Consider the following 20,249-nt stretch of genomic DNA (forward strand, 5'->3'; position numbering starts at 1 on the left):
ATAATGGTACTTTATATGTTGTTTCCTGCGTTGTTATCTATCTCAGCCGCTTTCTTGATCGCAAAGACTTCCGGCTGGAAAATAATGCAGTATTCCACAAGCTTGAATGTTGCCTGAGGTCCGGCTTAAGCAATAGGATCGGGCCAGTTTATTTTGAGTTCGAAAAAGAAACAAAATACTTTAAAGTCTGAAGCGTTTTTGCTGGTTTTGTGTAAAAAAACGTGTAACCAAATTCAAAATGTCTCGTACCAATGTTTTGATTTTAAACTGCATATTTTATTGATAAGAAGGCTTCATTTAATATTGATACACATAATATATCACTAATATTCGAAATATGAAATCATGTCGTATAAATTTGTACGAGTATAAACAAATATGGGCATCTCAAAAGGTAGTTTTCGCAATAAACGACAGGGTTTCAACTGTTTTTACAACATTATTTAAATTTTCTTTGTTTTTGCTTGTAAATAATTCTAAATTTCTTTCAATTTTCACTGTAACAACTATTTCTAATTTCTTCATATATAAATTTTTGTGTATTTCAGTGATTCCAAAACTTTTCGAAAAATCTTTGTAGGGTATATACATGTGTACAGGTGTATGTGTTTCGAGTATACTACTTGTGATGTTGACATGGAAAAATAAAACGCCAAATCGAGTGAGATGAGAGCCAATCTTTAATAAATAAATTATTTTAGAACATTTTATTCGTTTAATATTAATTTAAAGTATCACAAAAATTCAACACTTTGCTGGGAAGGGTGACCACAAGTTGTGTGTAAATTAATACGTTCTGTTACATAAGTGTCGCTTTACATATAATATAAACTATTTAAGCTTGATTATTAAAAAAATTGCGTTACAAAGGATTGTGGCATCTAAAAATCTACATTTATGTTCATTTGTGCCTTTTTGTGATTTTTAATCATACAATTTTTTAAAGATTATATATTAATGCGTGTCAATTTATTGCTTCTAATGAGCGTTGTCGTATGTGTCCTTGTGCTGGTAGCCGGATACATAGCCAGATGCATCCACCAAGTCTTTGCGACCAGCAATGCCTTTGCCCTTGCCCGTGGCATCGAAGCGTTCTTTGTGAGATCCCGTATACTTGCTGGTGTCGGTGAGACGTTCCACGGCCGATGCGGCTTTGCCAGCCTATAAAATACAACAAAACAAATGTGTTAGCACCTTCCAAATTAAATTAAATTAAATCAATTAGCATCCAAAAAATCCATGCAAACAACTCGGCTCATTAGATATTAATACTAGGGAAAAATATAGAAGATTTACATAAGGAGGACCGAATTTTAGACTCTTTGTCTAAATGTATGTACTATATATATCTATATTAGGTAATCCATTATTTGCCAAGTTGATTTTTTTTTTTAATTTTTGCAAATGCCCCCTGAAGTTTCAGTTGTTGCCCTAAAAACAAGGATCCAACCGTGCCCAAATCATATTTCATGAACACAAAATGGAATTTTTTGATATTTTACATATAACACTTTGAAAGAGTGATATTATTATAATTTCAGCTCTACAACATTTTTTTTGACCGTCATAGACATCGCCTACGTTTTATAGCCGAGTCAACAACAGCGCTCCAGTCGTTTCCTCTCTTTGCTATGGTATTTGGCGCCAATTGGAGATACCAAATGAAGGCAGTTCCTTCTCCACGGAGTGAAGGTCTTCGTCTTCCTTGGCTTCCGCCGGCGAGTTCTGAATCCAATACTTTCAAAGCTGGAGTATTCTCATTCATCCGGACAACATGACATAGCCAACGTAGACGCGTCTGGCTCGCCCTTCCATCGAATGCGGTATTCGCCGTTGTTAATGCGCAAAGAACTATAAATCTTCCGCAAAACATTTTTTCCGAACACTCCTGACACCGACAGATCACAATGACAACATCATGTCATATAGCAAAACGGGAATGATAAGAAACTTGTAGAGTTTTATCTTGCTTTGTCGTGAAAGGACTTTACCTTTCAATTGCCTACACAGTCCAAAGCATCCGCTGGCAAGAGTGATTCTGCGTTGGATTTCGAGGCTGGTGTTATTGTTGGTGTTAATGCTGATTCCAAGACAGTCAGAATTATCTACGAATTCGAAATTATAACTGTAATTAGTGACGTTCCCCCGCTGTAAGGTATATCTGCCGTAAGAGTGTCTTTATATTTTGGCTTGCATGGAAATTTCAGCATAGTTTTGTCAGAAATAGTGCTATAAAACTCAGCTTGAACTGATATTATAGACTTGGAATGAGATTCTTTCTTATGAAAAGACATTTGAAGTTCAAGCGACAAATGTCACCAGTCATTGAGTTTGATGGGTGCTCAACTGGTAGTAGGAAAAGCTACAAGGTCTGACCGGGGACTTAAATCTGGTATCACGAGGAGCAGTTAGACTTTGGAGTTCGCTCCAATCTGCTTATTGGGTTTGGTCCTTTGGGGAGATGCGTGGTGGCTGTGGTTTAAACCTAAAGGCAGGTAGAATTGAAAAGTTCAATTCAGTGTAGAGTGGCACTGTGGCCGGAAACACATCACGGCAGAGATTTTTGATCGGTCTCGAACTCGACCAAGGTGGAAAAGATGTTCCTTCCGCCCGATCAGCTGGAACCAAAAAATACTTGCAACAATCATGTATTATTTGGGGCGCTGATCAACGCATTGTTTTGATCTATGTGCTTTAAAAAAAAGATCGATTTTATCGATAAATAGAAGAAATAAGCATTTATTCTTTGAGAATCGAACCAGATTACAGACCTATTTAAGGTTGCTACAAAAAGTGGGTTAATGGAGACCGGAAAGAGGCACAGGAATAAAATCAATTCGATACATAAGTACTAGAAAAGATACCGAAACATCTTTGGATGTAAGTATTGGAAAAATATAATATATTTCACTGATCGCAACTTACCGAAACCTGCAGCACACCGGGAGCGCCGCAACCCGCCATCTTCGATTTAATTTCACTCAATTCGACCTTTTTCGCCTTAGCCAAATCGTCCAGGAATTTATTATAATCGGCAAGTGAGATTTTCATTGCCTTGAATTTCTTGAAATGTATGCCCGTGTCAGTAGTGGTGATCTTCTTGTCGATTACTTTAGCTTGCTTCATCCATTTATCGCTCTGCGACAGTGTAATCAATTTGCCGTCGGATTTTGTATCACCGAATTTGGAGAAGGCTTTGAACTGATCGGCAAAACTAACTTTGGGCTCATCGTCCAAAGCCAATTGTGCGACCTCAGCGACTGGTGGTTCCGCGGCGGGAGCGGGGCTGCTGCCATTTGTTGCTTCTGCTGACATGTTGGATCTGTTTAATAAACGAAATGAAGAAAACTGTTTTAAAATGTTAGCAAGAACTTATTGGTTGCAACTACGCATATGCTGACAAATCATTACTTTATAATGCTCGAATATATGTATGTATGTATTTTTATTCACCTGTGCGCAACTACTGTCGCAAGCATTTTGAAAAAAGTAAGAACGGGTAACAGTAATTACAATAATTTATATTTAGTAATGTTCAAATTCACTTTGTTTTCGGCCAGAATATCATTCACAAAACTCACGCAACTGAATATCTAATTATTTGACTTCAAACAGCTGGCCATTTGTCTTCATATCAAATTTTTACATGACCTGACTTCGTATGTGAATCAATAACCGACTTTCCCTTATAAATAACTAATAAACCTTCAACACGCACTCATTTTGTACCGTAAATCAAGTAACAACCAAGTGAATTTTTAAGTAAACGCACAATATTAGCTATCTATTAACCGATTCCGGTAATCTCGTGTAATCAACTGATTCTGATAATCATCAAAATACTGTGAATAGAATGCGGGTTCTTCCATATTCTCTCTGAGACTAATTTTGTTTACTTCTGCGGGGTTTTAGCACTCGAAATTATCATTATATTAATGTTTTTGTTTAGCTTTCATTCGGTTTTGTTTGCTTATCTCTCGTAACTTGTTTTGCTTCCATTACATATTGACGCTTTCTAAATAATTCTGGTGTATTATTTTTGTATTTTCATATATCGCAAATATTTATGATAACATAAGCGTGTGTAAATTTATACGACTTCGCAAAGCTGTGTGAATAAAAAGCTATAATAAAGATAATAAACAATTAAATAAAGAATAATAATTATTGAAATGCTAAACAATTCAATTACTTTGCCAAGAGTACGAAAAAGCTTTTGTATGCGATCAGCAACAGTCAATTGCAAACTTTATATTCATCTCATGTTTTCATATCAACAATTGATTTTATAATGAATTTTCTAGTACAGTATGCAAATGTAAGCGCTAGCATAGATAGCATAGCATAGCATAGCTCATTTAAAAGAAAAGTTACTAAGTTCCAACCAAATCAAGTTGAGATGCATGGTCCTATAGAGTAAGACAGCTGTATGCTATAGTTGTCCGATATCTGTGATTCCGACAAATGTACTGAGAAAATTACGGCTAATCATTCATATACATATGTATATGGTTTTCAATTCTTTGTTACAAATATCGTAACAAACCCCTATTCAGGGTAAAATAAGAAATCTCGGAAAATCCATAATGCAAAATAAGTGAGCTGCTTCAAACAGCGATTCTAACGGGTGATCCAAGTGGAGGTACTTTTTTCAATAGTCTTTTTTGACATATCTCGCGTGAGTGGTGTCAAGCTGTCAGGTTTATTTTGTTCAGTACTGTTTGCCATTTCATCATGGAGAGACCTACGCCTGAACAACATTTATTTACAAATCGTTCAACTTTATTACGAAAATTCACGTTCTGTAAAGAATGTGTTTCACGCGCTTCACTTAACTTTTGGTCAACGTAATCAGCCCACTGATCGTACTATTCGCAATACCATCACCCATCTTAAGATGCAGCATTAATTTTGGATAATATTCGACCGAATAGACCGCGTCCAGCACGCAGTCAAGAAAATACAACAGCCGTAGCTGAGAGTGTGCGCGAAAATGGCCGTTCGCAGCAACTCGGAGTGACGTAAGGAACGACTTGACGTAGTTTACGTTGAGATCGTAAATTGAAAGCGTACAAAATACAGCTTGTGCACGGACTGAAGCCGTTCGACCTTTCCAAGCGACATCGCTTCGTTCGATGGGCTCTTGAAAAGTTCTAAGAAGATCCTACGTTTTCGATTTTGATCAGCGTTGAAGTACATTTCTACCTCAATTTGTATGTAAACAAACACAATTGCCGCATTTGGAACGGAGAGCGTAACATGAAGAGATTCAAGTGCTGTCATTTCTTCTTGAAAAACAACGGTTTGATGTGATTTGAGGGCTGGTGGAATCATCAGTCCATATTTCTTAAAATATAATGCCGGTGAGAACGTAACTGTCAATCCGACCGTTATCGCGCCATGATAACCAACTATTTGATGCCTGAAATTGAAGATCGCGATGTCGCCAACATTTGGTTTCAACAAGACCGCGCTACTTCCCATGTATGGCATCATTCAATGTATTTATTGAGAGAACCCTTCGGTGAGCAGCTAATTTAACGTTTTGGGCCAGTTCATTTTGTTACCAAGATCGTGTGTTATCACACCATTATACCTTTTCCTATGGCGATATGTAAAGTCTAAGGTCTATGCGGACAATCTTGCTTCGAATCAGGTCTTGGTCCAAAACATCACGCGCGTCATTCGCCAGTTACCAGTCGAAATGCTCGAACGGGTCATCGAAAATTGGACTCAACGAATGGACATCAGAAAAAGATAATCTTCAAAAAATAAAAGCCAAAGAATGTTCTTTCAAATGATAATAAATAATCCTCATTAAATTTGAAGTTTCTGTGTTGTTTCTTTAAAAAAAAGTGGGGAACCTCGAAATGGATCACCCTTTACTAATACAGCCATCAGCTATACGTTCGACATCAAATCTAAACTGCTGTGCTCTACTGTAACTAATTTTTATACCCGTCTTGCTTACTATTCACTCTGATAAAGTCCCCTAAAGCCTTAATAATGCATCTTGCTTGTGTCCACAGTCGACTGTTAAATTAAATGTCAATACAAACTGTCGTAATCTTACTCTCTCATTCGGCAAAAAAACTGCTGCCAATTAATTTCAAGCTGATTAAGTGAACGGTCCACAACGGTCGTTGCAAATTTCAGACCCTTTTGCATTCCGTTTTCACCTGTACATATGTATGTAGGTTTGTGCATATGCAATCTGACGTTTCTGCAACAACATGAGTCGTGCGCCCGTGTGTTGATATGCCCATACAAACATTAAAATTCGTTTAATCAGAGCTTTACTCAGTGTTTGCATTTACATTAATTCCTCTGGATTCGGATTAATATTTTGTAATTAATTTAGGACATATCAACATCTTGCCTTCTTATATGAATTAATATTTCCCATAAAATAACTTGTATACAAGGTTTGTTCAAAAAATATGGTGGATTTTAGTTTTTCTCAACATACATTTATTTATCTATCAAATTCTATGTTGACCCCTTCAAAATGGTCCCCCTCAGATATAATAAGTTGTGCGAGCATTTTTTCCAATTCTGAAAGTAGTTCTCATATGCACTTTTTGGTGGGAAATTTTATTTTTTGGCTTTAGCTCTGCTGGATTCTTCCATTGAGACGATTGAACTTAGGTTTCGAAATCATGACCATATACCCATGATTCGTCACCAATTATATCCCTTTCAAGCAATTCAGATGACAGATGACGAGTCATGGATCTTTGAGTATATTTCCGAGACAAAGAGGTAATCTTCCGAGTGGCACACGCCGGCGTCTTCTCGCCCAAAGCAAAGAAGAATGACAAATCCAAAGTGAAAACGATGCTCATTGTCTCTTTTGACATCAAAGGCATCGTCCACCACGAATTTGTTCTTCCTGGACAAACCGTCAACGCCAAGTTTTACGTGGAAGTCCCCAAGTGACTCAAACGAAGGGTCAATTGGGTCCATCAAGTTATAGCAGCCGATTGGAAGTTGCACCACGACAACGCCACGTCTCACACCGCCTTTCTTGTGAGCAGCTACCTAATCAAGGCAGACATTCCATTGCTTCCGCAGCCGCCCTACAGCCCAGATGTGGCTCCCCGGTCTTTTGTTTGTTTCCTTGCCTGAAAAGGCCGATGAAAGGCAAGCACTTTGAGACGAAAGAGGTGATCCAAGCAGCATGCACCTCGGCTCTCAAGGCTATTCCGGAGAATTACTTTGTGTTTCAAAACTTATTGGCATGTCCTCGGAAAAACTAAACCAAATTCCCTGAACTCGCATAGTCTACCCTGAACTCGCATAGTCTAGTCGAGTGAGGAATGTTATAGCAAGTTTTAAAAGCGGTGAACGTGGAAGAATATGGATTTAATCGAAAATTCCTAGTTAGCCATAAAGTAACAAATTATGAAACAATTTTGAAGAATATACTGACAAACTTTCAGACTCTAGAAGCCAACATAGAATTAAATTAAACTATCTTCGCAATGATCTGGATATGTTTTCGAATACTTTTGAAAATTTTAGTGAGAAACAGAGAGAGCGTTTACAGTTGTATCTAAAAGTTTTGGAAGAAAGGTATCAAGATCAAGATGGCACATTACTTCCGGTTCTTAAAACGTGAGAGTCAACTGGAAAATCATAAAAGAAATACGAGTAAAAGTAACTCTATGGAAGTATAAATTATGTTTTCAACAATTTTCTCTCTTTTTACTTTGATTTATTTTTATTTTTCAAAACAAAATTGACATTACAAAGAAATCAGTTATTTTCTTTAGTTTCTGTACCGTAAAATCGAAATAAATGTTTGAAAATAAATGAGAGCAAATCTATCAAAATCAATGATAGTGCCATGAATTGTGGGCACAAATACATATGAGCCATTTCATCAATTGGCGACATGGTTTTGTACCCGTGGTTCTCCGATTTTGACTAAACTTTAGAATATCATAATATAGACCAAAATAAGAATATCTGTTAACTTTTTAGTGGTCAAAGTTGCTCCATTGTTTTTTGGCGCGCAATTGAAATTGAGACCAAACAAAAAAATGACTATTTCTTTTATTTTTTAACGACCTCAAAATTGAGTGATAAAAACTTGGAAGTTATCCAATTTTATATAGAAAAATCTCAGCTTTCTGATAAAAATATTTTCAATATCCAAAAAAATTTTCAAAATCCAAAAAAAACATTTTTTTCCAAAAACCCATATACTATACAACGCGATCTTATATCTAGGCAAACCACTGTTGACCAGTCTTATATTAGAAACCTTAGGCTCGTCGACACGATTAAATTTATGAGATCGTCAATTTAATGAGAACTCATCACCCTAGAATTTTTCATTAAAAGAAGTAAGGTCATGAATTGTTTGTGTCGACATTTATAAGCTCACTGGCTTATTTAATATGATGACTTTAAACATTTCGTTAGTTCAACTGGAAAACTAATATAACTCTCTTAGTACTCAGTGAGCAAAGAACCTAAAATATTATGTACGGAAATTAAATTTTGATGAATTTTATGTTTGCATATGGAAATTCCGTATACTGAGAGATATGTATGTATGCATATGTATGTGGTCATTTTGTTAAATATTTGTAGAAATGACGTTATACTCACTATAAATAACTAAAAAGTTTGTGCAATATGTGAATGACTGCGCAAATGTGTGAATTAACAGACTGAACGCCAGCCACCACCGGGTCTATAATAAATTTTCGTATGCATGAAATCATACATTTCACTTTTCACAAGTATACAAGATATACATACATACATAATTATATGAGACATTTTGAGCCTTTGTGCTTATAGGCTGTCACAAGTGCGATTGTGTACATGAATATTAGACAACAGTTGGGCAAGGTAATGTTTCGACATACACCATATACAAATTTGTAACATCTGAGTATTTACTGCATAAGTTATGAGTTGAAACAACCCAGTAGGAAATTAGTGGCGGATAATTTTTAGTTTTCTTTTCTTCTTTTATCATAGCACTGGCATAAATTATACCAACTGTGGGCAAAAAATAGTAAGACTAATTAATTTAAATTTCGCGCGAAAACCCACTTGTCGATATATTTTTTTTCTAGGTTAGTATGACTGTCAGTGATTGGCACAGATCCAAATGTAACATGAAATTAATCATTAGTGTTTAGTTTACGCTTGTCTTTCTGAATTACATGAAGTGCTTTCGGCGATCTTTACTATTAGTGAAATTATTCAACAAAGAAGTTCCATTAAAGTTTCTGTGCGGAATCATATTTCTCATGCCGAAACATTCAGAATGTTGGAAAAGGCCTTCGGTGATAATTGTTTGCCGTGAGCCAGTGCTTTTGATGGGTAAAAATTATTCAAAGAGGGTCGAGAACGAGTTGACGACGAACCACTGCAAGGACAGTCATCAACATAAACCGATGATCAACACGTCAATAAAAAAAATGAAAGGGATTGGTACTTGAGAATCGACGCATAACAGTCGTTGGAAAGTCAGAAGGATCATTGAAAACCGTTTTGAAAGATCATTTGGGTCTAAGAAAAGTGAAAGCACGATTGGTTCCAAAATCACTAAATATTTTTCGAAAAACAGCGTCGCGTTAACGTCTGCGAAACAATGCTTTCCGATTACTAAGAAACGTATTATTACTGGCGATGAGTGTTGGATTGATGCTTACGACCCGGAAACAGACGATAAACCGGCCGAATATTGTGACCAAGGGAGGCAGAAGCCGAAAAAACCCCGTCAAAGCAGATCGAAAATCAAGCTTATGTTGACAGGTTTCTTCAATTATCGAGGTGTTTTGTACTCCAAATTCCTTCCGACCGGACAGACTGTCAACCAGGAATACTATTTGAGTGCTATGCGTCGTTTACGCGAAGCTATTCGTAAAAAGAGGCCGGAATTATAAGCCGACAACTCTTGGTTTTTGCACCGTCGAATACTGTATTGATTCTACATGAGTTTTTTTTGCCAAATTTTCAACCAATGTGCTGCCGCAACCACCGTATTCGCCGTGAGACTTCTGGCTATTCTCTGGCTATTCAGCAAACTCAAACGACGGGGTTCGACATATGTAGATTGTGAAGAATAGATTAAAAATTTTAAAATTATGAACAAAGTCTTAATATTTTTTGCTCATAGTAGTACATACATACTCACATACATATGTGAAGTTTGAAGTAAACGTATTAGGTAAGTAACTTGATCCGTTACTCTGCAGTTGGATACTTGATCAAAGTAATGAAACAGCTAAAGATGCATATACCACAATGTTCCAATGAAGGCAACGCATTTTTAACTGGTCCCCTCTTTTATCAGAATTTCAAAAATTCGTTTCCGGTTTTCACCACAAGGTGGCCCACGTTGAAAATAAATTCACACGCACATTCACGCAAACAAAGCCTCTTTAAAAGCAATAACAACCAATACTCACTATCTTTCAGCTGTTGCACACCCAGCAACTACTCATTCTCATGCTACAAACATCTAATGGGTAGGTCAAGGTCGTCGCGACCTTAAAACACAGTTTACTATCAGATGTAAATAAAGCAATTTCCGCAAACAAAGACACAGCCGCGCTCACTTTCATTTGTGGAAAGCATCTCTTTATTTGTAAACAAAGTAGCAACACCCAAAAGTCATAAAAGTGAATTGTCAATAAAAGCAAGAAAGGAACGAGTATAAAATGAGTGCGGCTGTGTGACCTCACGCCCACTCCTTGCCCTGCCATTTTGCTGAAGCCGCACGACGCCAGTGTGGCTGACAAAGAACAAGCGTTCCTGATATGAGTGCACCATTTTGCTATTTTTGCTTGCATTACAAAACGGAATTATGCACCGAGACACTTGTATGTACATACATATGCTTACATGTGTAAATGTATGTATGTATATGCTCGTGTGTATGAATTGGTAAGTATATTTACAGAGGGGTTTCACTTTTCATCGCTTCAACCGCAAAATGTATGTATTTCCCGAATAAGCATTTCACAGCAAGCAATGATACGGAACATTGACAACAACAATACAAAATTATGTCATCTCGTTATTCAGCGCAGATATCGTTTGAATATGCTCTTAGTATGAGTGACCTAACTCAACGATTGCTGCTGTTTGGGGTGTGCGTTGGGCTGTATATATTTTCATCAGAAGATAAAGTTTCAGAAAAATGCCCTCTCCATGGCGCAATCACTTATATTAAATTTAATAAAAAATTTAAAAACAAAAATTTCACTACAAGTTAATATATGTATGTGACCTGGTCTACGGAAAGGGGGCTTAGGTGTCAAAAAAAAAGGAGAACAATTAATGAGATAAAGAGAAACTGACTATTATTTTTATCAGCTTTTCCCAGAAAACTAGTTTTCGCACGTTAGCTCCCTTTTCGTAGACCAGGTCACATATGTATATTGAAAGTTCGTATGGAGTACCCGTACTCTGAGGCAATATCCAATAGTCGTTTATAAACTAGCAAACTATGTACCGGCTTTCTCAATAGGGATGTTATTATTTCTGAGTGTCGAATCAGTCATTTTTAATATATCATTATCTGTTTTTTTTTCGATTGTATTCAGTGATGTTTACAATTTCATCATGGAAAGATATAACTTTTTCAAATTATATAATTTTGTTATCAAAAAACCGTTCTCCAATTTCAACCCTTTGTACGCTTTGCCATTTTATGGCCGTAATAGTCGTCCACCTGTGTTTGCTTTTCAACGAATTGTTGAAAATTTCGAGCGTACTATACATTTTCTTTACATAATATTCAGGTTCCAATAAGACAAATAATCGCTCGAAGTAATGAAAATATTGCTGCCGTCCAGGCAAGTGTTGCTGAAGACCGCAATTTAGCGATTCCAAGACCTTCTCAATAATTGGGACAGCCTGAAACCACAACCTGTCGGATTTTAAAAAAGTGTTTTGGCTTGCTTCCATACAAAATTGTTCTCAAGCAAGAACTGAAGCCATTGGACCGCCGTAAGCAACATGAATTTGCTGATTTTGTCTTGGAACATCTTCTCTGATGAGGCTTACTTTCATCTGATACTGCGGTAAATAAACAAAACTGTCGATGCAAGTGGAAAGAACATCCAGAAAGTATTCACGAACAACCGTGCGTTCACCTAAATTGACTGTTTGAAGTAGTTTTTGGTTTGAAGGAATCACTTCATTTTTTCGAAATGAAGATGGTGACACCGTTACTGTCAACGCAGATCGATGTTGAAAAATTTTTTATGGCTGCAATTGATCTTCACAATATTTGGTTCCAACAAGACGGGGCTATGTGCCACACAGCACGTGCAACAACCGAATTACCGCGAGCAAAGTTTGGAGATTTGATTATTTCAAGAAATTGTGACATTGAATAGCTTCTAAGAAGTTATGGCTTAACATCTTTAGACAACTTCTTGTGGGGTTATTTCAAGCTTTAGAAGTCAATTTTGAACGTGCTATTCATGACATACGACTTGATTTAGTACTCAAAAGCTGGGTTAATCGAACTCGTTCTTGCAGAAACAGTCGTAAAGACCGTTTGAATGATGTTAAATTCAGAACCTAATTGTATCGATTGTACTTCACATTAAATTATAAACATTTGAATTTCCATAATAATTAGTGTATTTTGTGTTTTAAAGCAATCATATCACTCTTATTGGAAGCCCTCTACATACTATGTATATTATCTTTGACTTGCATTTCCGCAACTTTAGAATATGGTAAACTGAGTGACCAACTTCCAATCCAATGATCAACGGTTTGAAATATAATGCCTTATTTTTTTATACCATGAACAGAGTTATATTAAGATTGTTAAAAAGTTTGTAACATTCAGAAGAAGTGACGACCTCAATTTTGAGATATCGATCTGAAATTTTATACATGTCCTTTTCTTTCCAAGAAAAGGTTCATTTGTCAGAACCACCGATATCGAACTAACTGCAGCTGCCATACAACCTGACCAATCAAAAACAAATTCTTGTAAGGAAACCTTTTTTATTTGACAAAATCTTCACAAAATTCGGCGTGGATTATATTGCAAGGCAACAAAATAATATTCGAAAAATTTTCCAGATCGGACCATTATAATATATAGGTGCTATACGAATGAAGTTCTTGTAAGAAAACTTGAACCTGTGACGGGTAGTATAGCTTCAGTGCCGTCGAAGTTAACGCTAAGCATTTGTGTTAAAGAGAAAATAAGTTTGACACAGCGTTTTATCAATGATTTTCATGAACTTTTTATAGTTAGCTTAGTAGCTGCGGCCAACATTTGATAGAGACAATCATTAAAAAATAAACGCGAAAGAATGTTCCTTCGAAGGGAAGAATTAAATTTGAATTTTCTGTGCTGTTTCTTCAAAAAAAAGTAGGGAACCTCGAAATGGATCACCCATTACAAATTCTAAGGACCATTACCAAAATCTAGTGCCGTTTTTTCACTATATCGTGAGTTATTTTTGTTATTTTATATGCAATATTTTCGGCAACTATATCTTTTTCGTTTTCACCCAGTGTTGCTTTCAATATTATAAGGCGATATGTTATCATAAATCTGACAAAAAACAAAAAGTTTACCAAACTAGTAATCTGACTATATTTGCGAGTTCTTTGTGTTTATAAACCGTAAAAAGATACCTAAACGTGTTGGCATAGCACAATTAACTGCTTAAGGCATAAGCTTATTACTCATGCTAAGAACCAAAAAATATTATTTGCCATTGTGTGCATGTCTGTAAATACAAAAATTACTAGGTACATGTGTAAAAGCTCATGAAAAGACCAGACACAGAAAAATTGGCTTAAATTACTAATCATTAATTATACAAGTTTCCAAATTTTATACCGACACATCATGCGGAAATGTATATATTGTAGTACAAACATATGTATATTATATATACATATAATATTATTTATTATGTACGACATGGACACACGCCAAGCATTAATTATGCGCATAATTACACACACATACCACTGTGTTCGAATGTTTGTTGTATAAATGAAATTTTAATAAAACACACCATTGATGCTTAAAGTAATATATGTACATACATACATACGTATTCATGCACATTAGTATGTGTGTGTGTATAATAATTAAAAAAAAAAGAAAGAATGTTAACTTCGGTTGCACCGAAGCAATTATACCATTCACGAATATAAAAAATTCCATACAAGAACTTGATTTTGATCGGTCAGCTTATAAGGTCCGATATCGGCGGTACCAAAAAATGAGCAGCTTCTTGATGAGAAAAGAACAAGGCAAAATTTCCGATCGATATCTCAAAAACTGGAGGACTAGTTCTATTACTACTCAGACAGACATATGGGCATGGCTAAGTCGACTCAACTCGTCATGCTGATCATTTATACATATACATATGTATATACTTTAAGATATCTTCGACATTTCCTTCTGGGTGTTACAAACTTTATGACAAACATAATTTACCCTGTTCAGGGTGTAAAATTATTTTTTTGTATGTTATATTCTGTACTACTTACTTGCTTGGGTAAGAAATATGAATTTGGTTTGAAAGTTAGTATAAATTGGATTTGTATAGAGATGTAATGATGTAATAAAGTATGTATGTATATTTTGTCTGTCGCAATGATTTTTTTCATCGATTGAAAAATATTTATCTTTCTGAATTGTAAGGTTTTTCATGAAATGATATGAATAGCTTCAAGGTTGTCTTTGACCATATAACAAAGTAGGACGCAAATTCCAAGCTTCAGTAAAACAAAAGAGATGAGAAAACAGTAAAAAAATTTTAGTGGCAAGTTGCAAACCATCCCATGATAGGAATGTAATCTATGGACTATAAGCCACAAAAAAATTCGTGGATAACTTCTTTTCCATATATTCGTGCAAAAATTACTTGCTTTATTTTCACTCTGATTTGATGTGCTTATAACGGGTGATCCAAGTGGAGGTAGTTTTTTCAATAGCCTTTTTTTGACAGATCATGCATGAGTCGTGTCAAACTGTCATGTTATATAATAAATCTATGCGGACAATCCCTCTTCGGTTCAGGCCTTGGAACAAAATCTCTCACGTGACTATCGTCAGCTGGGTTCACGCCCGCCCTTCCAACTTTTTCAGAGTTGCTGTCATTTCGACAATTTTATAGCGAATTAAGTATTTGAAAGAAGTAACTGAAAACCGAAACAAAGCCTCTTGGAAGTTTTTGTGGATAACCATCTACTGAAATTATATATAAAGTGTGCTTTTTTTATACGTTGGTTTTCAATGAAACCAAATTTTTTCGGACTTGGTCTTTTTGAAAGCTGGTACTTTATTTATACGCAGTTTGGTTCGCGCGCTGCCTCCAATATTCGGTCGGGATAATCGCTTAGCAGACTTGGCAATTCGAGCAACCATGGATCGGGTTTGCACCGCTTTTACTATAGCGGAGAATAAGCATTCACAGAAACGCTGTACAGCGCACTCCGAAAATTCTAATGCAGCAGTAAAGTATCAAAGAAGACCGAGTGAGTCCACTCGCCATCGCTTGCAATAATCGGCGATTTCGCAGAAGAGGCTTGGTTTGTGGGCTTACAAAATCCAACTCGTGCAAGAATTAAAGCCGAAGACCAGCAAGTGCGCCACACGTTCATTGAAGGTGGATAAAATGGCCATCTCATTTGCCGACTTTGTTGCCGACTTTCACAAAAAAAATTTCTACCACAATGAAGCTCACTTTCAGTTAAATAGGTACTTTTATAAACAAAATTGCCGCATTGGAAGTGATTATAACCCACAAACCATTGTTGAGAAGACGTTACATCTTTGAAAAGTCACTGTTCGGTGTCCTCTATGGGCAGGAGCAATCATTGAACCATATTTATTCAAAAATGAAGCCGGGTATAATTTTTCAGTCAATGGTGAACGCTATAGGGCCATGTATAATGACTTTTTCGTCCCCGAAATGGAGGATATTAATTTGGATGATCTTTGGTTACAACAAGATGACAGTCATTCCATGCAGCCAACGAAACAATGTATTGAAGGAAAATTTTTGTGAGCGCGTCGTAGCCTGTGGCCTCCATGATCTTGCGATTTAACACCACAGAACACCTACATTTCAAGTCTTAGTCTTAGGAAAGCAGTACATATTATAAAATAGTTCTGTTTTTAAACCATTTACCATTTTCAAAAAGTTGTTTCATGAAAATGAACTTTTTGATCTTTAAGAGACATTTTTACAAACCCTTTGGATAGTTAATACTATCTTAATTTCAGAAGTCTTACTCGGCCATGTTTCTAATTATCGTCGGTATCGTCGGAGAACTTTTCAGGTCTGCTAAGTTTGAAACAATTTTACTTAACATTTGAAAAAAATAAATAAATCTATATTTTAATGTTGCGAAAGACGGTTGTCGTAAGCATTTGAAGTGTTCCAGCATTTACTGAAATGCCTTAAAATAAATCGTAAATTTATTGAAACTCCTTACATAGTTACATCATATTTTTCGTAAAAACCCTTTTGGAATGTATGAGGGAAAAAAGTTTTGCATAAACACATTAGTCTTGCAGAGCTGGCTTAAAGCTCAAAGCTTCCCACAAAATCACTCAACGCCATCAAATTGACAGATTTCAATTACAGAAACTAGGTCAACATGGACCACCAAAATGCGGGCTCTGCACACATGCACCAATTTAGGGGAAAATAAGTAAAACAAACCAAATTAATTACAGCAATCGCGTCATTAGAGCAACTATGCATCAATTAGGATTAAGTATGACTCATGAAAGTAGTTGTTGTCGGCGGCAGTAGCATACATGATTTTAAACACGAGAATGTTATTCAGACAGGAAGTCATAGAAAGAAAGCAAACCCTCCGTCATCATTAAACATGCCGAAAGTTCAAAAACCTATAAAATGGCTGCCCTCACGAACTAGGAAAACAGGCAACCAGGAAGTCGTGGACGTGATAAAGTAGTTTTTGAAGCAAAATAGACGCGGCAGATATGGAAAGAGGCAAAAATATTCAAGGAAGGCAGAACATTGTCACGAGTTAAATTGTGTATCGAAAACACTTTCGCTGCTGCTTCAAATAAAACGCAACACGCGAACTCCTAACACGCCCGCCTCGCAGACAAGTGTAATAGTGGGTGGCATAAGGGTGGTCAGTACCGAATAGTTGTTGGGTGTGTTATTTGAGCATACTACAAGCATCGCACATATGACATCATACTCACACCGAGTAATCGACGAACGAAAACAAAACCGAATAAACACGCAGCGTCCAAAGTGCGCATGTACGCAGATTAGCGCGAACCCTGTAGGGTGAATACGAGAGTATGTTGCGAGTGCATAAGAGTCGTTGTAGTTAATCTGCTGGCATCATCAATGTCTGCAGGTAGGTACCATTTTGCTACGAAAGTCGACTGTCGTTAGCATTTGAAGTGTTTCAGCATTTACTGAAACGGGTTAAATACTAGTTTAAAGAAAATGGTTGTGGGCCGAATTTAGGCGATAGAATATTATGTTATGAGAGCAATAATGGTGGTAAATTTTCTTTAGATATCTAACTTTTTTTTAATTATGTTCTGATTGGTCTGTATCTTGAATATATAAAGACACAAAATTTAAAGGAAATATTTCTAAATGTTTTCTTCCGATATTTGTTTCTTGAACTACTTTCGAATCTAGCACACACGAGTGTTCGATTCAAAAGTATAGTTTTATGACTAAAATTAAATATCAGCTGGTCTGGTATTCAATAGTATATGTATAACAAAGCCAACAAAGTGGTTAAATACCAGTCAGTAGGATCCGAATACCGATATAATAACTTCTATAAAATACTAAACTAAAAAAAATTTTCTTTACCAGCTTATGCACTCTCATAAACATTAGACAAAGTAAAAAAATTGTATCGAAAAATTATCTATAACAATTCCGCTACCAAATTGAATAAAATTCAGCTTAAGCCGAGCGCTGAACGCCTAAAATGATGCTACATAAACGGTATGATGAGTTAATTTAACAAAAGGAGCTGCTTGTTCTTCCAGAAACAGGAAGAAAAAGCGGAAGCGCACTAGCATTCATATGTATACATATATATGTATATCCACAATTTTATATTGTACATTGTTGGGAACGCAGTTAAATGCCGCGCTTCATGACCCACTTTCCAGGTTTCTACACTTTTGAATACATAAAAAATATATATACTCGTGAAGCTACATTTCCTGCAGAAATATACAAGTTATTTTTTGCACAACATAACTGACTGCTTAACACTGCTGAATCGGAGTTGATTTTCTCTTATTTTAAGAACAATTTTCAATTTCTATTTTCAACTGAGATCTTCTTCTTTTTAATCCACCCCAAGCGACTATTTGTTTGTAAACAACTGCCTTGGTGCTGGCGCCTTTTATCAGATTTATCAGAGGAGCCGAGATTCCATGACTCGCCTGCGCTGCGCGTATACACACTTAAATGTTTGCACTTTTCGCAATTTTTTGCATCATGCGTTCAGTTGCATACATACATACACACGTTTATGTTTACAAATTTATTTAACGAGATTAAATATAAACTTACACTTTTAGCTTCAATAAATATTATTTAAATACTGTCACTTTCTTATTTAATTTTATTTTTGGTCGTATTTGTTTTTAATCAGTCACACTTAGCCTCGTCGTCGTTGTTGTCGTGGTCTGCTCCGCTGTACTCTGCGTACTGGACGAAATTGCGAAGAAATCTGTCGTGTTCTACAATGGCGCACAGCAGTCGGTGGGAAAAGTGCGCAAAAGCTAAATGTTTCTAGCGGACGCTGTTCTGCCACACATATTTGCACGCACACACAAACATTTTCATAAAATATAAATGAGAGCCTATAAATATTTGCGTATTTCATTCACACACATGTGCATACATACATATGTATATACGAACTATATTATTGGATTTGTAGCTGTGACAACTGTTTGAGCTTGAGTGAGAAACAAATATACACACACTCTTTTGAGTGAGTTTTTTTAAAGTTTGCCAGAATTGTTGTCGAGAGCTGATGCACTTACGAGTGGAGCCAAATTATGTACATACATACATATGTATGTATGTACCAACGAATATAGTATGTATGTTTACGTATTATTTATGTGCTTTCTCACTTTAGCGTCAAAAGGTTCAACAGCGAGTTTGAGATAACAACAATTTGGTAATGACCATTTGTTAGCGCTAGAAAATTAGTCAGATTCTTTTACGTGGTCATCACTATGACAAAAACGTAGAGCTAGAACATTTTAAACATTCAGATACTTAAGAAAAACTTTCTAAATAAAAGATATAACAGAATTGGAAAGTTTTTCACAATTAATAATTTAAACAAAACAATTAAGGAAGGGTAAAGAGAGAGGGAGGCGCAACCGAACACTTTATACTCTTGCAACTCATTAAAATTAAATTTTATATTATTGTTAAAAAATATTTCGAAAGAATTAAATTTAGTTTAACGGCTATATTTCAGTCAGAAGATCGAGATTCTGAAATTCTTTATGTTAGGGATATGAAGTTTAGACCAAGATATAGACCAATTCCATTCCAAAAGTTGTTCATTTATATAACTTACGACTTATGCTTTATAAGGCTTGTTAGGAAAACGAAAATCATTACATGAAGTATGTGGCAGTTGGGGGTAAATGGTGCAGAGCCGTGGCCGATGACAACATCTGATAAGTCGACGTTACGAGTTTTCGAGAGAAAGATTCTGCGGTAGATTAAGAGACAACGGCTACACTGGCTAGATCATGTCGTTCGAATGAATGAAAACACCCCAGCTCTGAAAATATTCGACGTAGCACCCACCGGGCGAAGCAGAACAAGAGGAAGACCTCCACTCCATTGGAAGGACTTGGCTACACTTGAAATTCCAATGGGCGCCAAACAGCGAAAAGGAAGAATTACTGATGCGCTGTTGTAAACTCGCCTATAACCGTGTAATCGGTGTCTACGCCAGTAACGAAGACGAAAAAGATTGTATGTAGGCCGGTTTTAGGTTTGATTTCCTTTCTTCAAACAGTAACTCTTTTAACATGTATAGGCATCGCAACAAAAGCTTGTGGATCATCACATCCATTAAACTAAAATTGAGCTTCATCGATAAAAAAATGTGTCTTGTTAAACTACGAAAACGTATTACCATTGAAAAGCACACGTCTAAAAAAACACTTGTTATTAGTTTATTTCTCAGCCAATAAGCGAAGTCTAATATGATTTCAGACC

The 20,249-nt window shown here is 36.1% G+C and overlaps 1 protein-coding gene across 2 annotated transcripts; it reads right to left on the reverse strand.

Annotated features, from left to right (window-relative positions):
- Window positions 1–252: 252 nt before the first annotated feature.
- On the reverse strand, window positions 253–18,736 carry LOC120778272 (tubulin polymerization-promoting protein homolog). 2 transcript variants are annotated; one of them, XM_040110052.1, is made up of 3 exons: window positions 18,567–18,736; window positions 2,926–3,322; window positions 253–1,161 (listed from the first exon to the last, which is right to left on the reverse strand). In XM_040110052.1, exons 2-3 carry the CDS (start codon window positions 3,313–3,315, stop codon window positions 979–981), a joined length of 573 nt encoding a protein of 190 aa, XP_039965986.1. In that variant the 5' UTR covers window positions 3,316–3,322; window positions 18,567–18,736; the 3' UTR covers window positions 253–978. The 2 variants fall into 2 exon arrangements, with proteins under 2 accessions (XP_039965986.1, XP_039965985.1); XM_040110051.1 differs by lacking the exon at window positions 18,567–18,736 and adding an exon at window positions 3,454–3,741.
- Between the last annotated feature and the right edge of the window lie 1,513 nt (window positions 18,737–20,249).

The sequence above is a fragment of the Bactrocera tryoni genome, chromosome 5 (genome assembly GCF_016617805.1).
Source record: "Bactrocera tryoni isolate S06 chromosome 5, CSIRO_BtryS06_freeze2, whole genome shotgun sequence".
In the NCBI taxonomy this organism is placed as follows: Eukaryota; Metazoa; Arthropoda; class Insecta; order Diptera; family Tephritidae; genus Bactrocera; species Bactrocera tryoni.